At 44.4% G+C, this 17,764-nt stretch overlaps 1 protein-coding gene across 1 annotated transcript in view; it reads right to left on the bottom strand.

Moving 5' to 3' along the window:
* The window catches only part of CLGN (calmegin), a 63,594-nt gene that overhangs the window by 28,606 nt on the left and 17,224 nt on the right, over nucleotides 1-17,764 (bottom strand). Inside the window, exons 4-6 of the mRNA XM_083173361.1 lie at nucleotides 10,255-10,313; nucleotides 6,578-6,719; nucleotides 2,983-3,064 (exon numbers count right to left, since the gene is read on the bottom strand). Coding sequence (XP_083029487.1) covers nucleotides 2,983-3,064; nucleotides 6,578-6,719; nucleotides 10,255-10,313 — 283 coding nt within the window. The remainder of the gene's footprint in view (nucleotides 1-2,982; nucleotides 3,065-6,577; nucleotides 6,720-10,254; nucleotides 10,314-17,764) is intronic.

Raw genomic sequence — 17,764 nt, 5'->3', positions numbered from 1 at the left:
TTGTACAACTCTATATTGCAGGGACGCCCACCACCCACTGACTTTACAGCTGCGCGTATAGTCGTGTTCCCGAAACAAGGAAAAGACCCCAACCTTGTACAATCATATCGCCCTATATCACTCCTAAACCAGGATTTAAAAATCTTTACAGCGCTATTGGCCAGCAGGCTTCAACCGATCTTACACAGGACCCTACACCCGGCCCAAAATGGCTTTGTGAAAGGTCGCACCTCAGTGCACAACATTCGTACCTTGGCAGCGGCAATAATACAATATAGACGTCTGAAAAATAAAGAGGCGATTATAGTCAGCTGTGATGCTGACAAGGCGTTCGATCGCGTCTCCTGGTGTCACCTCCTAAGAATATTTGAGCTACAATGTTTTGGGGAGAATTTTATAAACATTTTCAAAATGCTATACGCCTCTCCCGCAGCATGTATAACAATTAATGGCTTGAACTCACCCTCATTCAGGTTGGCCAGGGGAACACGTCAAGGCTGCCCATTATCTCCTCTGTTATTTAACATAGCGCTTGATCCCTTGATACGCACTTTTTGCAGAGAGACCTCTTGGCGTGGCTTAGATCTGGGTGGGTCAGAGGTGAAGGTAACCGCCTTCGCTGATGATCTCCTGCTGTACATCAGCAATCCCAGGGAGGCTCTCCCTAAACTGCAACTAACACTAGACACCTTTCGCGAGATTTCTGGCTTTTTGGTAAATTGCCAGAAGACTGAGGCGATGGCCATTTACCCTGAGGCCCGCCTGGGTTGGGGAGATGCCTTCCCCTTTCGTTGGAACACTGAACACTTAACTTATCTTGGCCTGCGTTTTTCAAACAACATATCAGATACATACAAACTAAACTACACATACTCCATTTGAGGACTTCCACAGATGGAAACATCTCCCGCTATCGTATCTGGGACGCTGCAGCCTATTTAAGATGGTCTCATTTCCTAGACTTTTGTATGTGATTCAGATGCTCCCCTTTCTGCTAAAGAAACAAGATGTCTCAAACATCAACAGAGCCCTCACCAAATTTATTTGGGCAGGTAAACGACCCCGCGTTTCCCAATTGAAACTCCAACAAACTCCATCTAATGGGGGTATCAATTTGCCCTGCATCCCAGACTATGCCCTGGCAGCTAACCTGCGCTATGCCCTGGACTGGGTGAGTGGTACAAATAATTACACATACAGATCTTTAGATCAGTCCTTTCTTCAAGACTGTACATTAGACGCACTCCTCTACCTCCCGCCCTTACTGGTTCCAGCCCATATTAAAGAGAATCCGTTGATTTATACTCCTTATCTGGCCTGGCGCACTACACGCCGACGAATGCACCTACCAACTAATATATCTTTACACACGCCACTGATCCATAACAGTGATTTCCAAGGGGGGAATCCTGACCCTATCTTCTTTACTTGGCATCTCCAGGGGTTACGTGCTTTATTCCAATTTCTGGATACAGATTATACCACGCCCCTCACCTTCTCCCAGCTGAAAGACCGCTATCCTCAGTTGCAGATCCCCCTATTTGCGTACTTCCAGGCCAGGAGCTATGTCTCTAAGAATGTCCCGAAATTGTACAAGGAAGGTTCAAACCGGGCTTTTGATCTTATGATCGTTTATCGTAAGGGAGAACAGATACCTTCTTCTACCCTCTACAGCCACATACGAACCACCTTAGACCTAACTAAAGTTAAAAAAGGGTTGACACACTGGAATTTAGTCTTCCCAGAGATTCCAATCCTCTCCATCATCAAAGCTACACTGTCTTTAAATAAACTGCTTGTGTCGTCATCCTATGCTGAAATGCATTTTAAAATCTTACACAGGGCCTACTACACGCCCAAACATAGATTTTTGATGGGCCTAGCGGACAACTCCAATTGCTTTAAATGCCGATCCCCAGAGGCGGACCTCTACCACTGTTTATGGTCATGTGATATAATACAATCCCATTGGTCAGAGGTTCAGGGATACATCAATAATGTTCTAAAGCTACCCTTCACCATGACACCCTCCTGGGCATTCTGGAACATGCACCCACAAGACACACATACTCCCCTGACCCGGGGCAATAAATGTCTTCTAGCCAAAATTGCAGCTGCCTCCAAAAAGACTATCCTCTCCCAATGGATCCACCCTAACACCATCCCCTTGCAACTCATGCTCTCGAGACTAAAACACCTGTTCCAAATGGACTGGACCGAATGTTTACTTGACACAGAATCTAGGGCATCAAAATTCTTTGGTACCTGGCTCCCATATGTACACTCCCTTCCTATTCACGAAAAAGATCGTGTTAGGCAGGCAGTTCGGCTCACCACCTGGTACAACCTGACCACTCTAGAGAGGGGATTCCCCCCCTTTTAGCATACTGATTAGTGACCGACCCACTATACTTGATGGTTATGTGTTTTAGGTTACTGCATATGGTGGATGTACTCACCGCCCGAACTTTGCCATACTCCATGCCTAATCTTTTACACAACCAAGCCTTATGTATATATGACACAAGCCCAACGGCCCGCGCCAACTCATTTTTTTTTTGTTCGATACTTAATGCCAAAAGATATGCTCAGTAGATGTGTTATTTAGCTGTGACCAAGATGTGCCCTCTTCACAATGTATCGTTACACTCCACTCTCTGCTCTCTTTGTTATATGTTCTACTGCCAAAACTATTGTACCGTATGTGAACCTTCATGTCTTTATTGTAACAATAAAAATATAATTAAAAAAAAAAAAAGGATAGTAATTAGCAATAGTAATTAGCAATAGTAAAAATGACAGTATAACCAAATTCGTGACCCACACAATAAGCAGAGGGTACATCTGCAGAGTTAGCCATTTTGGAGTGCTTATATACACCTACCCTTAAGCAAAAATAATTGATAAGACCTAGAAAATATTAGTCTGTATTTGCAATATATGATAGAAGAATAATTTAAGAAGACTGATAAACTCACACACCAGATTTAAACTGCTTGAATGAGACAGAAGTTTGATATACGCGCCACCACAATCAATGCCATCCTGAAAATTTACCTCATACCTGGATAAAACAATAAGAAGAAAATCACTTACACATGAGAAACTAGGGAAATAGCACTTATGATGCATCTTAACCCTTTTGAGTGCCAACCTCTCTTGCCTTAAGCTTCAAAAAGAGATACAATGGAGAATGATAAACAGCCAGCCAATCAGCTCCTACCTGCCATGTCACAGACTGTTTGAAACATGTCAGCTGATTGGTTGGTGGTTTATCACTCTGGAAGCATAGTGCATCTGGCTCTGTGAGAGATGTGCAAAATATCCGCTAAAAATGTGTCGCTTACGTTTGTTATGTAAATTTAAATAAAAAAATGTTGTGTAGAAAAAAATTATATTTCCTATATAAGGTAACATTACAGGTCATTATGATGAACAAATATGTTTGCTTGCAATTTTCACACCAGTTTTGACAAATTCACTTGGCACTCAAATGGCAAAAGTCAGTTGGCAATGCAAAAATGTGACATTAATGTCTAGCCATGGAAACCCACCCTTCCTCGTGTTTTCAGCTGAAGTAAGCGTCACATCCTTCATGAGAAAGTTGATTTCATTAAAACCAAAGTACACCAGATCATACTGCAATAGTGTAACGCCAGTCTAGATGATAGCATGGGACAGCTATCACAGAAAATTCCTAGATGAGTGACATCCATTCCAATAATAGATAGGTTAATATCTCCATAACTGATCATACCAGTGAAAAGGAGTCTTGAGGGAACAACACCACTCCAACTAATTAGGGGGAAAAGTGGCCAATGTGTGACAGAGCATGTCCCTCATGGCCAATAGTAATTTTACTATTATTATTATCCTTTATTTATATGGTACAACCTAGTGTCAGGGGATGTAGTCGGAATCCTGATAGCCAGGATACTGATGATCACAATACTGGCAGCAGAATCCCGACAAATTCTGCCAGTAAGGTTAGGCTACAGGAGGGAGGGGGTTAGGGTTAGGCTGCAAAAGGGGGAGGTTAGAGTTAGGCTACCAGAGGTATGCGGAGGTTACAGTTAGGCTATGGGAGGTAGAGGTTAGGGTTAAGCTACTGGAGGGAAGAGGGGAGGTTAGGGTTAGGGTATGGGAAGGGGGTTTAGAGTTAGGCTACAGGAGGGGGAGTTTAGGGTTAGGCTACAGGAAGGGGAGGTTAGGGTTAGGCTGCAGGAGGGATCAGGGAGGTTAGGGTTAAGGGGTGTACACACGGAGCAAATTTGTGCTATTTTCTAAGCAATCTGACTAGATTGCTTATAAAGTAAGCACAGATCTCTCTGTGTGTATGCTCCGAGAGATTAAATATCTCTTGCTAACTAAGTCAGTGCATGCAGTCCCAATCTAGTCAAATTGCTTAGCAAATGACTGCAAATCTGTCTGTGTGTACAAAATGAGAGATACTGATCGCAATCTCTCATTCTGAACCACTACCCGGCCTTTTTTTGCTTAAGCAAAATTGCTTTAAAAAATTGCTTAGCAAAATTGCTTAGCACAAATCTCTGTGTGTGTATGTGCTCTCCATGGGAGATCTTGACACCAGAAAAATTGCTTAGCAAAATTGCTTAGCAAAATTGCTTAGCACAGATCTCTACGTGTGTATGCCCCTTTAGGCTGCAGGAGGGGGAGGTTAGGGTTAGGCTACTAGAGGGGAAGGTTAGGATTAGGCTAAAGGAGGGATGGGGGGCATTAGAGTTAAGGGGTGTACACACTGAGCAAATTTGTGCTATTTTCTAAGCAATCTGACTAGATTGCTAAGAAATTAAGCACAGATCTCTCCGTGTGTATGCTCCGAGAGATTAAATATCTCTTGCTAACTAAATCAGTGCATGCAGTCACAATCTAGTCAGATTGCTTAGCAAGTGACTGCAAATCTCTCTGTGTGTACAGAATGAGAGATCCTGATCGCAATCTCTCATTCTGAAAAACTACCCGGCCTTTTTTTGCTTAAGCAAAATTGCTTAGCACAAATCTCTGCGTGTGTATGTGCTCTCCATGGGAAATCTTGACACCAGCAAAATTGCTTAGCAAAATTGCTTAGAACAGATCTCTACGTGTGTATGCCCCTTTAGGCTACAGGAGGGGGAGGTTAGGGTTAGGCTACAGGAGGGGGAGGTTAGGGTTAGGCTACAGGAGGGGAAGGTTAGGGTTAGGCTACAGGAGGGGAAGATTAGGGTTAAGCTACAGGAGGGGGAGGCTAGGGTTAGGCTGTGGGAGGGGAAGGTTAGGGTTAGGCTACCAGAGGTATGGGGAAGGTTAGGGTTAGGCTACCAGAGGTATGGGGAGGTTAGGGTTAGGCTATGGGAGGTAGAGGTTAAGGTTAGGCTACTGGAGGGAAGAGGGGAGGTTAGGGTATGGGAGGGGGAGTTTAGGGTTAGGCTACATCATGGGGAGGTTAGGGTTAGGCTGCAGGAGGGGGAGTTTAGGGATAGGCTACAGGAGGGCGAGGTTAGTATTAGGCTGCAGGAGGGATCAGGGAGGTTAGGGTTAGGCTACGGGAGGGGGAGTTTAGGGTTAGGCTACAGGAGGGGGAGTTTAGGGTTAGGCTACAGGAGGGGGAGGTCAGAGTTCGACTGCAGGAGGGGGAGGTTAGGGTTAGGTTACTAGAGGGGAAGGTTAGGGTTAGGCTACAGGAGGGATGGGGGGCATTAGAGGTTAGGCTGTGAGAGGAGAGGTTAGGGTTAGGCTGTGGGAGGGGGAGGTTAGGGTTAGGCTGTGGGAGAGGAGGTTTAGGCTACAGAAGTGGGTGTTAGGGTTTGGCTATGGGAAGGAGGTTTAGGGGTAAGCTACAGGAGGTAGAGGGTTAAGGTAAGGCTGCTGTGGGTGGGTTAGTATTAGGGTGTGGGTAAAGATGATAGTATTTGTGTCAGGAATCTGACAGTCGGGATGCCACTGTTGGTATTTTATCTTGTCACATCCTGACTGTCTGGGTTCTGTACCCAACCTGTCTGTAACACCACAAAGAGGAACAATTAAAGCAACAACACAAAAGGCTTAAATGTAAAAAGTACAAAATTAAATGTGTACAGGGTTATACAAAACAGTAACATATCACAATTTTGTGAGTGTCAATAAAATTCATGCAATGTCCCAGTAATTCTTTACTCATTCATTTGGAGAATGCAAAGTATAGCCTCCTTCATTTTATTCCTTATTAATATTGGAGTAAGGAAATTGTTATATTTGCGATGAACACAGATTGTCTGTTTCCCAGATCGCTGTAAATGACAGGCGTAAGTAGCAGTGAACTGGAAGACGCAGCGAGTGCAGCCGAGGGTAGCGGTTCTAAGCATACTGTATAATCACCAGGAGAGAGGGAGACTGGAGTACACAGTATGATAGAACCCTGCCATGAGCTGGCTGCATTGGTTACACCACTGTAATTACTGGCAGCGATTGTCAGCCGCTTTGATGTTTGAGGCACAGTCTATTGGTGATAGGGATTGCTGCTGCTATCAATACTAAACTACTACAACTATGAGAAGGTAACAGCTAATAAAGTCTCACAATACAGAGCTGGAACACTTACTGGACAATTAGAGGATTATTTTCAAAGCTGAAAGGCTGCTTAAGCTTTGCTGATATGGCGTGGTGCCTCGCCGCGGACTTCAGGACAAGCCCCAAGTCTCCTGATAACTGGTTTTCTTTCAGTTCTTCTAACTTCCACTGGCCTTAAAGAAGAATAATGTGTATAAAGAGTTTCCTAGTCATATAACAATCATAAAAGAAACTGTGTTAATAAATAAAGGTAATGTGATATGTAATTAGCTGTGTACACACTCTTAGATTTTTCCCTGTTTTCGATTCGATTTTGCTTATAGAAACAAAATCGAATCCACATCGAATGGTTTTTAGGACACTTTCGATCTGCATTCGATTTGATGCGCGCTCCCGTTTTCTCAAAATCGAATAGAAAAATCTACTGTGCAGCCAAGGAAATCTAGAATTCCATCCAGTAAATCGAATAAGTACATTGTACCTACATTGTGAAATCGAATCGAATGCAAAAGTACAGATCTAATGCCAAATCGAATGTGATGATCTAATGCCAGATCTAATAGAAAATCGAATCTAACATCAAATCTAAAGCAAATCTAAGCCTGTGTACAGGGCTTTAGTTTGTGTATAACAATTTTTTTTTGTGGCCCTTAGCTGTCTCATCATTTTTTAAACAGTCTAACCCTCCTCCCACAACTTAATCCTAACCCACACCATAGTGCCGAAACCTAATTCCCCCTATGCCGGGCATACTTACAATTGGGATGCCAGTAGTGGGGATTCCAGTATCTGAGCAGATGAGCTTTGTCAGTATTTCATTGCTGGTCTGCTGCCTGCGAGCCAGGATTCCAGCAATGGTATTTCAACTGCCAGCACCCTGACCGGCGGTTTGTTAACCACAATCCCCCCCTCCATTATCAGTCCAATGTCTCTCTATCATTTTGGATAAAGTGCCTGATTTGCATTTATACACAAACCTGATAGTTTATGTACAAATCCAATGATTTGGTGTCTGCGTATGCGTAGGACCCGTAATCACTCACAGTCTGTCCATAGCTGCGGCACGATTAATATGCTGTTGTGTGGGATCCGGTCAATTGGTCGACAGGCAAAAGGTCAATACATGAAAACAGTTGACAGGCTTTAGGTCAACGTGACAATGGTCGACACGAGAAAAGTTTTTACTTCATGATCCAAGTGGGCACAGAGTTAAGGTGCCCCTACACTGAGGTGATTTGGTCCGATTTCGGCTGTTTGCAACCAATTGGCCCATTAAATCGCACCAAATCGCCTCTTCCTAACATGCAGTCAGGTCCGATGCGCGGTCCCGTGCGCATAAGATCTGACCAGGAGGTCGGATCGGCTGGCCGTCCAACCACCCATTCTGGGACCTTCCTCCAGGCGGCGAGGCGGGCGGGAAGCAGGGACGCATGCGATTCATCACAACGGATCGCATGCGTCCCTTGCAGGGTATCGGGTCTCCGAACACTGCTGCGAGACGTTGCAGTAGTCTATGGGCACCTTTAGATTATAATAGTGTCCCGAATGCAGCGAGGCACCATGCTAGAAGCATGGCGAGCAGATGCGGTATACTTATATGGTGTATGTGTCGGCTGATTTTGACATTGACATCCAAAAAAATATGAAAAACTCGACCTCTTCCTGTGTCATCCATTTTTATGTTGACCTCTTGCCTGTCGAAATAATGATCCATAACCATAACCATAAGCCAAAAAAAACGGGACTAATTCAAGACGTGACTATTCAATTGTGGGCATTGTTCACAATGTTTTAAACATTTTTTGCAATGTCTTTTCACTTTTTTTTGGGTAGAAAATAAAAGGCATTGGTGAAATATGACCAAAAACCGGGCGATAATTAGTAATTAGCCGATCCATGTTTTTCAACTGTGACAAATATTTTGCTTAGGTAAAATATCGCGACTTAACTGAATAGACCGAATCAAAATTCTGCCTAAAAAAAGTGCAGGAAAAAAGTGCAGATTTTCGGCTATGTGGATACCAATTGAATAAACCCCTGTGTGTGGAACTGACAGTGAAATTTAGACTTATGCACAGTAAAAAGAAATCGCTCCACTGCATCAAACATGGGTAGTGCATGCAACTCAGTCAGGCCCATAATGACAGACAAGACAGCTCACACTACCTGAACTTCTCCGGTTTGTCATGTCACAAAATAGCTGATTGATAAATGCCTCCATCAGTGGCGTAAGTTCGCCCCAGTTTCCTGGAGGCAAGATAAATATTGGTGCACCCCCCCCCCCCCCCACACACACACACAGCACCTTATATAAATATATGTATGCATGCGTGTAATTATGTATGTATGTTATGTTTAAAATAAAGAGTTACCCCTCTGGCCTCCCTTGTCTAGACTGCAAACTTTAATTTCTTCAGGAACAATAACAGTAAATCACTAATTAACTTCTTTTTTTTTTTTAACATTGTTATAGTTTACAAACTGACCAAGAACTGTATGCACGTACAAGATTTGTGCATAATACATAGAAATAAATATGTAGAACTCAGTTTACTGTGGGTTTTTTATATTTGTTTTTGTGAAAATCAGTTTTTTTAAATGCATTAAAGAGAGAAGGGGGGTTATATAAGAGACAAAACACACACACAAAAAAACTAATAATAATAATAATAATAATAGTGTGCTTCCACAATAGCAATGCAGGAGGTGTAAATGACAGTTTGTGGGACCTCGTCAGGATTTATCCAGCCTTGATGTATACATTGTACACTATGCAATACCCAGAACACACGGTGCGATCGAAAGTGACCCTGAATCGCATAGTGTTAGCAGCATTCGATGCAGTTTCGATCCCAATGCGCGGTCCTGCAGCTTCGCGATTAAAAGCAGAAATAGACTGTGCAGGTCTATTTCTGCTTCAGTCCGCTAAATCGAAAGCAGTGTCATAGTGCATCCCCCCCCTCCATGCGCACACACCGTCCTTCCAATATTGACGCACGCTACATCAGCCGCCAGATCGGGTTATAGCAATGAAAACTGTATAAGAATTTAAATATAGCAGCAAGATTGTCTCATCCCTTACTAGTAGACAACTACACTAAGGCCCTTATTCTGGTTTAATATAATGTTGCCGAATTCGGCCCCGTTCTGATGTTTGGGTCTCTGTGCATGCGCATGGTACATTATGCACATGTGCAGGTCCCTTTGCTTTGGCGATTTACATAGTCGTCGAGTCATTCACAAGGATCAGGGCAGCTCAGGGGTGGTGGCGGGGGACTGGGGTCGCCCATGGGAATGCTATGTGCTTTATGGGCGTCCCCATGAAAACACTGGGCGTTCCTATGGGTACGCAGGCGGGCCGATGCCTGTCGGGGGCTGGTATCACAGGCCGTCAGCCGCCCACCCCATATTCGACCCAGCGGCTGCAGACATGTTTACTAAAAGAGCCTGGCTGTGTCCTTAAATCAGATGTCCGATGGGGAAATGATTTCCTTCTTAGAATGGTAACTCTTTTGTATAAGCCTGCTGGGATGTAGGGTTTTACATGTTCTTTAACATTGTTATTCAGGGTTAAAAGCAATATATGTACTGTTCAACTATAACTAGGCTTCAGCAAATATGTGGAGACCAATCACCTTCTATTCTGATGCCATATACACAGGCTGCGTAACTGTTTCTAAAAGCAGCCTGACCGCATGCATTCCTTACCATCATATTTAGCAATGTCTTCATCAGTATCTTCCTTCATTGTTTTGGAAAGAACCCAACTGAAATTAAAGATTGAAACAGACATAAATGAGCCCATAATACTAGATCATTAGTTATATTTTGCACAGTGAACAGTGATATATAAAACAGTGGTCAGGGAACAGGGGTAAATTACCCCAAATGGGGTAACAATTAAATTCCTGGGGGTAATGGACGGTCGCGCAGCAGAGACACTGCCGTGCATGCACAGGGCCATAACTAGGAGGGTGTCACACAGACCTGGAGCCACCGGGTGTCTACATCAGTTCAAATAGTGAGTATTTTACCCGTTTTTAAAACCCAGGGACTCCTTTTTATTGTATGGGTGCCTGGGACATGCTCTGCCCAGAGTGACGTGTGCACCCTTTACTTATGTTCCAGAAGGATCTGTGAGGCCACCTCTGTAGTTATGCAGCTGTGGAGTGGAACAACGGCGCCAGGTCACATGTCTTTCCGGGCGCTGGGGAGGACTGATACACACAAAGGCGGTCAGAGGACGCGGACAGTGGACACTGCCTGACCAGCCTCATGGTGAGTAGTATGCGCTGCAGGGCCGCTCGGCCACTTCCTGGGTGATGGGCCGACACATTTGACCAGGTGGGAGAGACACACTGGGAATACACAATATGGCTACGGAGAAGGTAAAGAGGTATGTGGCTTCTACTTGGTCCGGTACTAACAGCAGAGCCTGGCATATAATATTACTCTCCACTCAAGCTGCATTAATGTGCAATGCTGGGGGGAGAGGGAGGTGTGCAATATAACTATATAACTGATAAACTGAGCTAGTTTTTTTTATATTTAATTATCTGACTAGTAGCAAAAATATATAAGCATCTGCATATTCATAATATTATATATAAATGAGGAGTTTGTATGTTCTCACATTCCCCAATAATATTTTGAATTCAAATAATTAATAATATATGATTTCCTTCCTTTCAAATCATGGGGGTAACGTTGGCGTATCTAAATATATTTTGGGGTAAAAGGTAAAAAAATTCCTTGACCCCTGATATAAAAACATCAGCAATAGGAACGCACAACCTAAGTATGTCATTATGCCAAGTCATATGTGGTACGAGTCAATATTGACATCTCAGAGAAATTGTTATCAGGCTTTCCAACTATCAGCTTGTGCATGCTACATATAAGCATTCTACACATAGGCCCTTATTCTGGCTGATTCGCTCAGGCACGAATTCGCATGGGGGACCAATGTTTTGAGTATGCGCAGCAGCATTTCTGCGGATGTGTATACGCTTGGTGCTTGTGAACTCTGCGAAAATATGCTTCGCTGGGTGCCTTTTGGGAGGGGGGCGTGGGATGCCGGGCAGGGCCATTAGCATATGTGAATTCCCAGCATTTCATGGGCGTTCCCATGAAAATGCTGGGTGTACACATGGTAATGCGTTCGTGACGCACGTGTGGGGGGTGGACAGCTGACATAACCGGATGTCAGCTGCCCGCCCAATTCCCTTGAATTCTACACGCACATATACGAGTGGTCTGGACCACCCTTACATATGCGTGCGCTTTCAGCATCATTCAATAGCCGGCGACCATCGAAAGACGGGGGAGGTTCCCACTGGCGTGTGAATGTGGTGTGAATGGATATCTATGTAAAAAATCCATTTGCATGCTGGGCGAAGGGGGGGGGGGGCATACCACCATTCGCAGGGCGGGTTTGGATTGACTCGCAAGGGTGAGAATTCGCGCCCGAGCTAGTCAACCAATAATGAATAAGGGCCATGGGGTTCCTACATACAGTATGAGCTTGTGCATGCTACACATGAGCTTCCTACACATAAGCATTTGCTAGATTTGTTGTGGCAGAAGAGCACAGGTTTGCAGAGCAAAAATTGAGTCGTTTGGTTGGTCGAAACAAAGTAGAAAAGTAGGCAAGTTAAATTCCTTTAAAAATGCAGATTGTCGATTTTGGGGCGTGAATGTGAATGGCCAATTAAAACCCACAATGGCCTGAGATTTGCACCAACTTAACGTGCCCATACACGGTGAAATTGCCAGGTGTGATGAGATGCGCTCCAGCACACATCCCATAGCACAGCTCAAACAGTATGTGCTGCACATACTTTTTGTACTAGATTGCATCTCATTGAATTGAAAAACATATGGGAGGCAATGTGATGCGATCTAGTCCAAATTGCATACAATTAATGTACTGTGTATGGGGACCGAGAGCTAGCAATTTTGCCAAACATGCATCATAAACAAATAATAAATAAATAAGTAATATTTTAGAATAAAAATAAGTGTTGTTGAATGCCACTGGAGTATAGTGGTAGGATAGTGTGCTTTGTTTATACTTTTGTACAGTGTACTTGCACTTCTAGCTTGCAGAGGTGTCTCCCAAGAGCGGACAGTAGGCACACACTAGTATTGTACCCCTTTCAGACAGAAACCCCAAAACACAGGTATTTCCCGGATACAAAACCCCAGGTAAGGCTCAGCTAAAAGCTATGACCCCCTTTCACACAGCACAAAAAAACTCAGGAATTTCTTATGCTGACCCCTTTCACACAAAAACCTGATTAATGGATTGGTGAGGTGAAAGGGGGCGTGAGAGGGAATGAGGTGATGGGGGGCAAGATAGCATGATGGAGCCAGGTGATGGTGGCTGAGGGGGTGACAGGGGCAGTCGGGAATGGGGTGGCAAGAGCAAGTGAGGTAGGAGGCTAGTCTCATTCTTAACTAGTCTTGTCCAGCCTTCTGTTCACCAGTGCCAGGCTACCTTTCTATCCATCACCTGCTCCCGGTCGCTGCCGCCGCCACCCCCCCTCCCCTCCCCTCCCCATCTTCTGCTCTCATCCGCATCTACACAGTGCCTTTCTGTGTATTAATCCCAAAAACTCGGGTCGCACCCTTTCAGTCAGCCAGCAACCTGGGTTTTTGGAATTAAGACCCGGGGAAAACCCTGGTAAATTCCAGGGTCGAAGCCCCAGCATTTTAGACCCAGGTTGACCCTTTCAGACTACCCTCCTGGAACAGGGTAATTGCTGGTATGGAAGTCGAGTTACACACACGCCATTTTAGGATAGTATGGCCGCCATTTTGGTTCGCAGAGTTGCGCAAATAAAGTTTCCATACCCGAGTATGTGTGACAAAGTGGACCAGAAGAGTAGCCATACTATCACACATAAATTCATAATAACATACTGACACTAAATAAAATATAGTTAAAGGTTTAGAAAGACACACATAGCTTAGTTAGCCCTGCATACATCTGTCTGTATCATGTTTAGTACCGTTCCGTTCCGTTTCTTATGCGTAGTATTCCGGTCATTGCGAATATTTCGCAATATACACGGCTCGATAGTTATGGACATAATCCATATTCCAGGGACAGTTTCTGTTGAAAGTATGTAACAAAGGAATCTAGATGAAACCGGTTCTTATCACTGCTGACGCCGAAACCATCAGACAAAGGACTCTTAAAGTTCACTCCCCTGGACCTAGCCAAACCAGGTGTATCATCTTACCCCCCAATCACAGCTGACCTGACATACGACCTCTGACCAATGAGAACGGCCTTTGACCTCCCCTTTCTGACCCTATAAGATAAGCGACCCAGAGCAGCCAAAGTCTCTTCGGCACATCTACCTTTCCCTGACTTACCACCGGACTATAGTTCATCCCTGAACGATAGTGAGCTCTGACCGGACTGCGCTTCGCATATTTGATGAGAACGGTAACGGTTGCATTAACGGTATTTATTCTTATTGTATTGATTGGCTGATTGTGTCTTGTATCTGTTTTCTTTCCCCCTAGCAGAGTCTGTTTAGTATTCATTGTTAGTATATTGTATCACTTGTTATACCTGTTTATTCTTATTTCTGTAACCCCCTTTTGTCCATTAGGGACTTAAATACAACCTTTTTACGGAGTTCTTATCTCCTTATTTCTATACAGTGGTCGTGTCTGTTTATTCGCATAATAGCGATAAGGTATATTACGGACACTGTCCTTTAAGGTATATTCGCAGATTAGAGACAAAGTACTGCGAAGGAATCTCTGATTAAGGTATTGGTTCTTGGTATACATAATACAATAAAAGGTACGCTACGCTGCGCTACGCTTTGTTCGCACGTAGTTAGGTATAAAGGGTACGTTGGTTGCGGACTTATTACGTAACCAGCGCTTTTCACTTATTGTCTCTCTGGTCATATTTAATCGCCATTAACAATTGAGGGCTCGTCCGTCCGCTCCACATTCCAGAACTCAGTACCAGGCGTGCGACCCGACCTATACCAGCAAAAGGGTGGAAGTATTTATTTGTTTCCATTGCTGGATAGGCCGAGTCCGCGGCGGTGCGGGGTTCGGGAAGTGCTAGCGCTGAACCCGGAGTACAATAAGTGAAAGCCACGTGTTTTAAAGCATATCATACCTAAGTGTTTAGTAAACTGTACTTCTGCCTGCCACAAGTAGTTTAACGGGGTATAGTGTTTTGAGTTGCTTGTTCATTATAGTATATGTACCACGTGCGATAAGGTTCGCACACGTGGAGTCTGTGTTTATTATAGTACATAGAGGATCCCCTCTGTGCAAAACTATAACTTTTATTGTTAGTTACTGCAAAACCAGAGACTCCGCCACGTGGCGACAAGCCCTGGGCCTTTTGCAGTAACGTAAAGCGTCTATTGTATATTACGCAAGGTGCGCGCGCACGTGCCCATATCGGGAAAGTTTCGCGTCTTTGTACGTGATTTACGGATTAAGTGCGGGATTTATTTCGCATCTTGATACGTAACTTTCGGACGGAGTTAAGGGATTTATTCCACATTTAGGCGCAATTACTGCGTATAGCGAAACCCGAGCGCAACCTTGCAAATACACTATAGAACACGTGGGTGGCCGATTCATCGGCGGCCTGTGAGCAACGCACGTACACACGTGGCTGTTCATTGGTACTGCACATGCAGCACACATAGGAACTCAAAGGTGAACAGTATTAAACCACTAGCCTTATTTAAAACAGTATAGTAATATACTGTGGATGGGGCGGTGATTTAATGAAGAGAAAATAAGTTTTTTTTTCTTTTGTTCATTTTCTCATAAGCAAGCAACTCAAGCATTATTTTAATAGATTCCTATAGCGTATTATAAGGGATTTATACCTGCATAAGTATCTAGTGAAAAGCTACCAGCCTGGGAAGATTTTCTGAACAGAAATATTTCAAATATATGCATAAGACCAAGGTGTAACCAGCGCCCAGTGTGAAAAATAACTGAGGCGAACGGGTGTGTGACGGCACGACTCAAGCGCAGTGTAGTCCAGTGTAGGACAGTCCAGTTAGGACAGGGTGTACGTGACGACGTGCCCATAGGAACTGCCCCTTCAGTGGAATTGATTCCGCTAGGAGGGTACAAGAAGATACATCGGAACGCACTTGTTTCCGATTAGCTACTTTAGAAATCCAATTTTTGGGGGTATAGGAAAACAAGTTTGTTATACCCTGGAAAAATTGTGCCGCACCAAGCAAGTTGGCTAGAAGTTCGCTGCTAGTTGAAAGACTTGGTGATTGAGTATCGTACCTCGTATCCTTCGCACCTGCTTGACTGTGGGATGTTCTAGGAAGCTGTAGAAGTGAGTGTTTGGGGAGCTCTCAGACAATTAATAACCCACCGATATCTATTAAGCTGTGAACGTTTATTCCTGTAATTATGGGTAATAACGGGTCACGCTGTGATAACGTGCATGTTAGGGAGGAAGCAAGCCGGCCAAAAGGATCGGCTGCTTTTATTATGTGCAGGAAGCACGGTGAACGCGCAGTTGTTTACCAAAATAAATGGAGAAAAATGACACAAGGCAGCAAGTTAGAATTTCCCAGTGTTGGTAGCTTCGATCCGGAAATCTTATCGGCAGTAAAAGATGAAATATGCCTACTCTCCAGTCGTAAGGAGAGAGTGAAGCATATAGATATTCTTAAATTGTGGCAGAAGGAAGGACAGGAACAATGGGGAATCAGAGGTCTGGCAATACCAGACGCAATCAGCCACAATATAAATGCAACCGCTGCCACAATAGAATCAGCTCCCCCACCCCCATATGTGCCAAAGGGGTTAATGACTCATAAGAAAGGCATAAGTAATAATGTATCCGTTGCTAACCTGTACCCTGTCTTATCCCCTTACAAGGAAACCCGAGAGGAAAACGAGCAGCTGTTGGCACTGGCCGTCTCTCATGCAATTAATATGATTGAGGGAAAAGCTCAACCCGCTGTTGAGGCCCCAGCACAGGAGGAGGAGACGGCTGATGCCAACAGCATAGTATTGGACTCAGGTAATGATGCACCACACAGCACAGACACGGACGACTCCCAAGCAGGTCCCAGTAATGCGAATGTGGTACAAACATATCCTATGCGCACACTGGAGGTTCCCTATGGTAAGGCAGACAGAGAGGGTGTGATACCTACCAGAAAGATGACCATGCTAAACCCATGGACACGGTTAGAGCTGCGGTCCATCATTTCAGATTTCCCTGATCCTAGGAAAGATCTAGCATTGTGCCGGAAATTTGTAAGGGATCTGGGAAACTCTGATGAGCCCACCAACAAGGATTGGAGAATCATGTTGAGGGCCTGTCTCCCCACTCACATAGACATCCCAAAATTCATTCAGGATAGTGGACTGAAAGTGGACAAGGAGATAAATGATGAGATCAACCAGGAAAATATACGCCTAATCAACTTACAATTGGGAGTATATTTTCCTGCGGCAGTGGAATATAGCAAGATTTTCACCATCAAACAGAAAGATGGCGAAACTGCTGCGGATTATTTTACAAAGGCCTTACTGGAGGTATCAAAGTACACTGGTGTCTCCGAGCCTAAGGACGATCCCCACCTGATGGAGATGATTGTCTCTGTGCTGGTGGAAGGGCTTAGGGAAAACCTGAGAGCCAGAGTCCAAACTTCTTTCCCAAATTGGCGTGGAATGACAGTGGATGCCCTACGGGAATCTGCTGTGGACCACGACCGCAACATTAAGAAGCACAGGGAACTGCAAACGGACAAACTGATGATGGTTAGCATCCAAGCCCTTACTAATGCCCCAAACAAAACTGCAAACCAACGAAACACCAGGGACACAGGTAGAAAACCAATTATCTGTTACAACTGCAATGGGGAAGGTCACTACTCAGCTCATTGTAGGTTAGGAAACCCCAGGAATTATCAGACACATAAGCGAGAATGGGAATCTCACAAAGGTGAGACACGGAGATACCCAGCCCCTAGACAATGGGAGGAGACAGACAGGTCACGCAACATGCCTCCTCCCCATCTGATGGCTGACACTGTGCTAAGGGCAACCCAGGTCAGACAATAGGAAACAGGTCATACCTGTATCCTACAGCCAGTTAGATTAACTCAACACCTTAGAGAGGAACCTCAGGTGAAGGTTGATATAGCTGGAGTAAGGCAAACCTTTTTGGTTGATACAGGGGCGG

This window comes from Crinia signifera, chromosome 1 (genome assembly GCF_055691185.1).
Source record: "Crinia signifera chromosome 1, ASM5569118v1, whole genome shotgun sequence".
Taxonomy (NCBI): Eukaryota; Metazoa; Chordata; class Amphibia; order Anura; family Myobatrachidae; genus Crinia; species Crinia signifera.
Note: the sequence above shows the minus strand (reverse complement) of the source record. Positions and strands in the feature narration are given on the sequence as shown.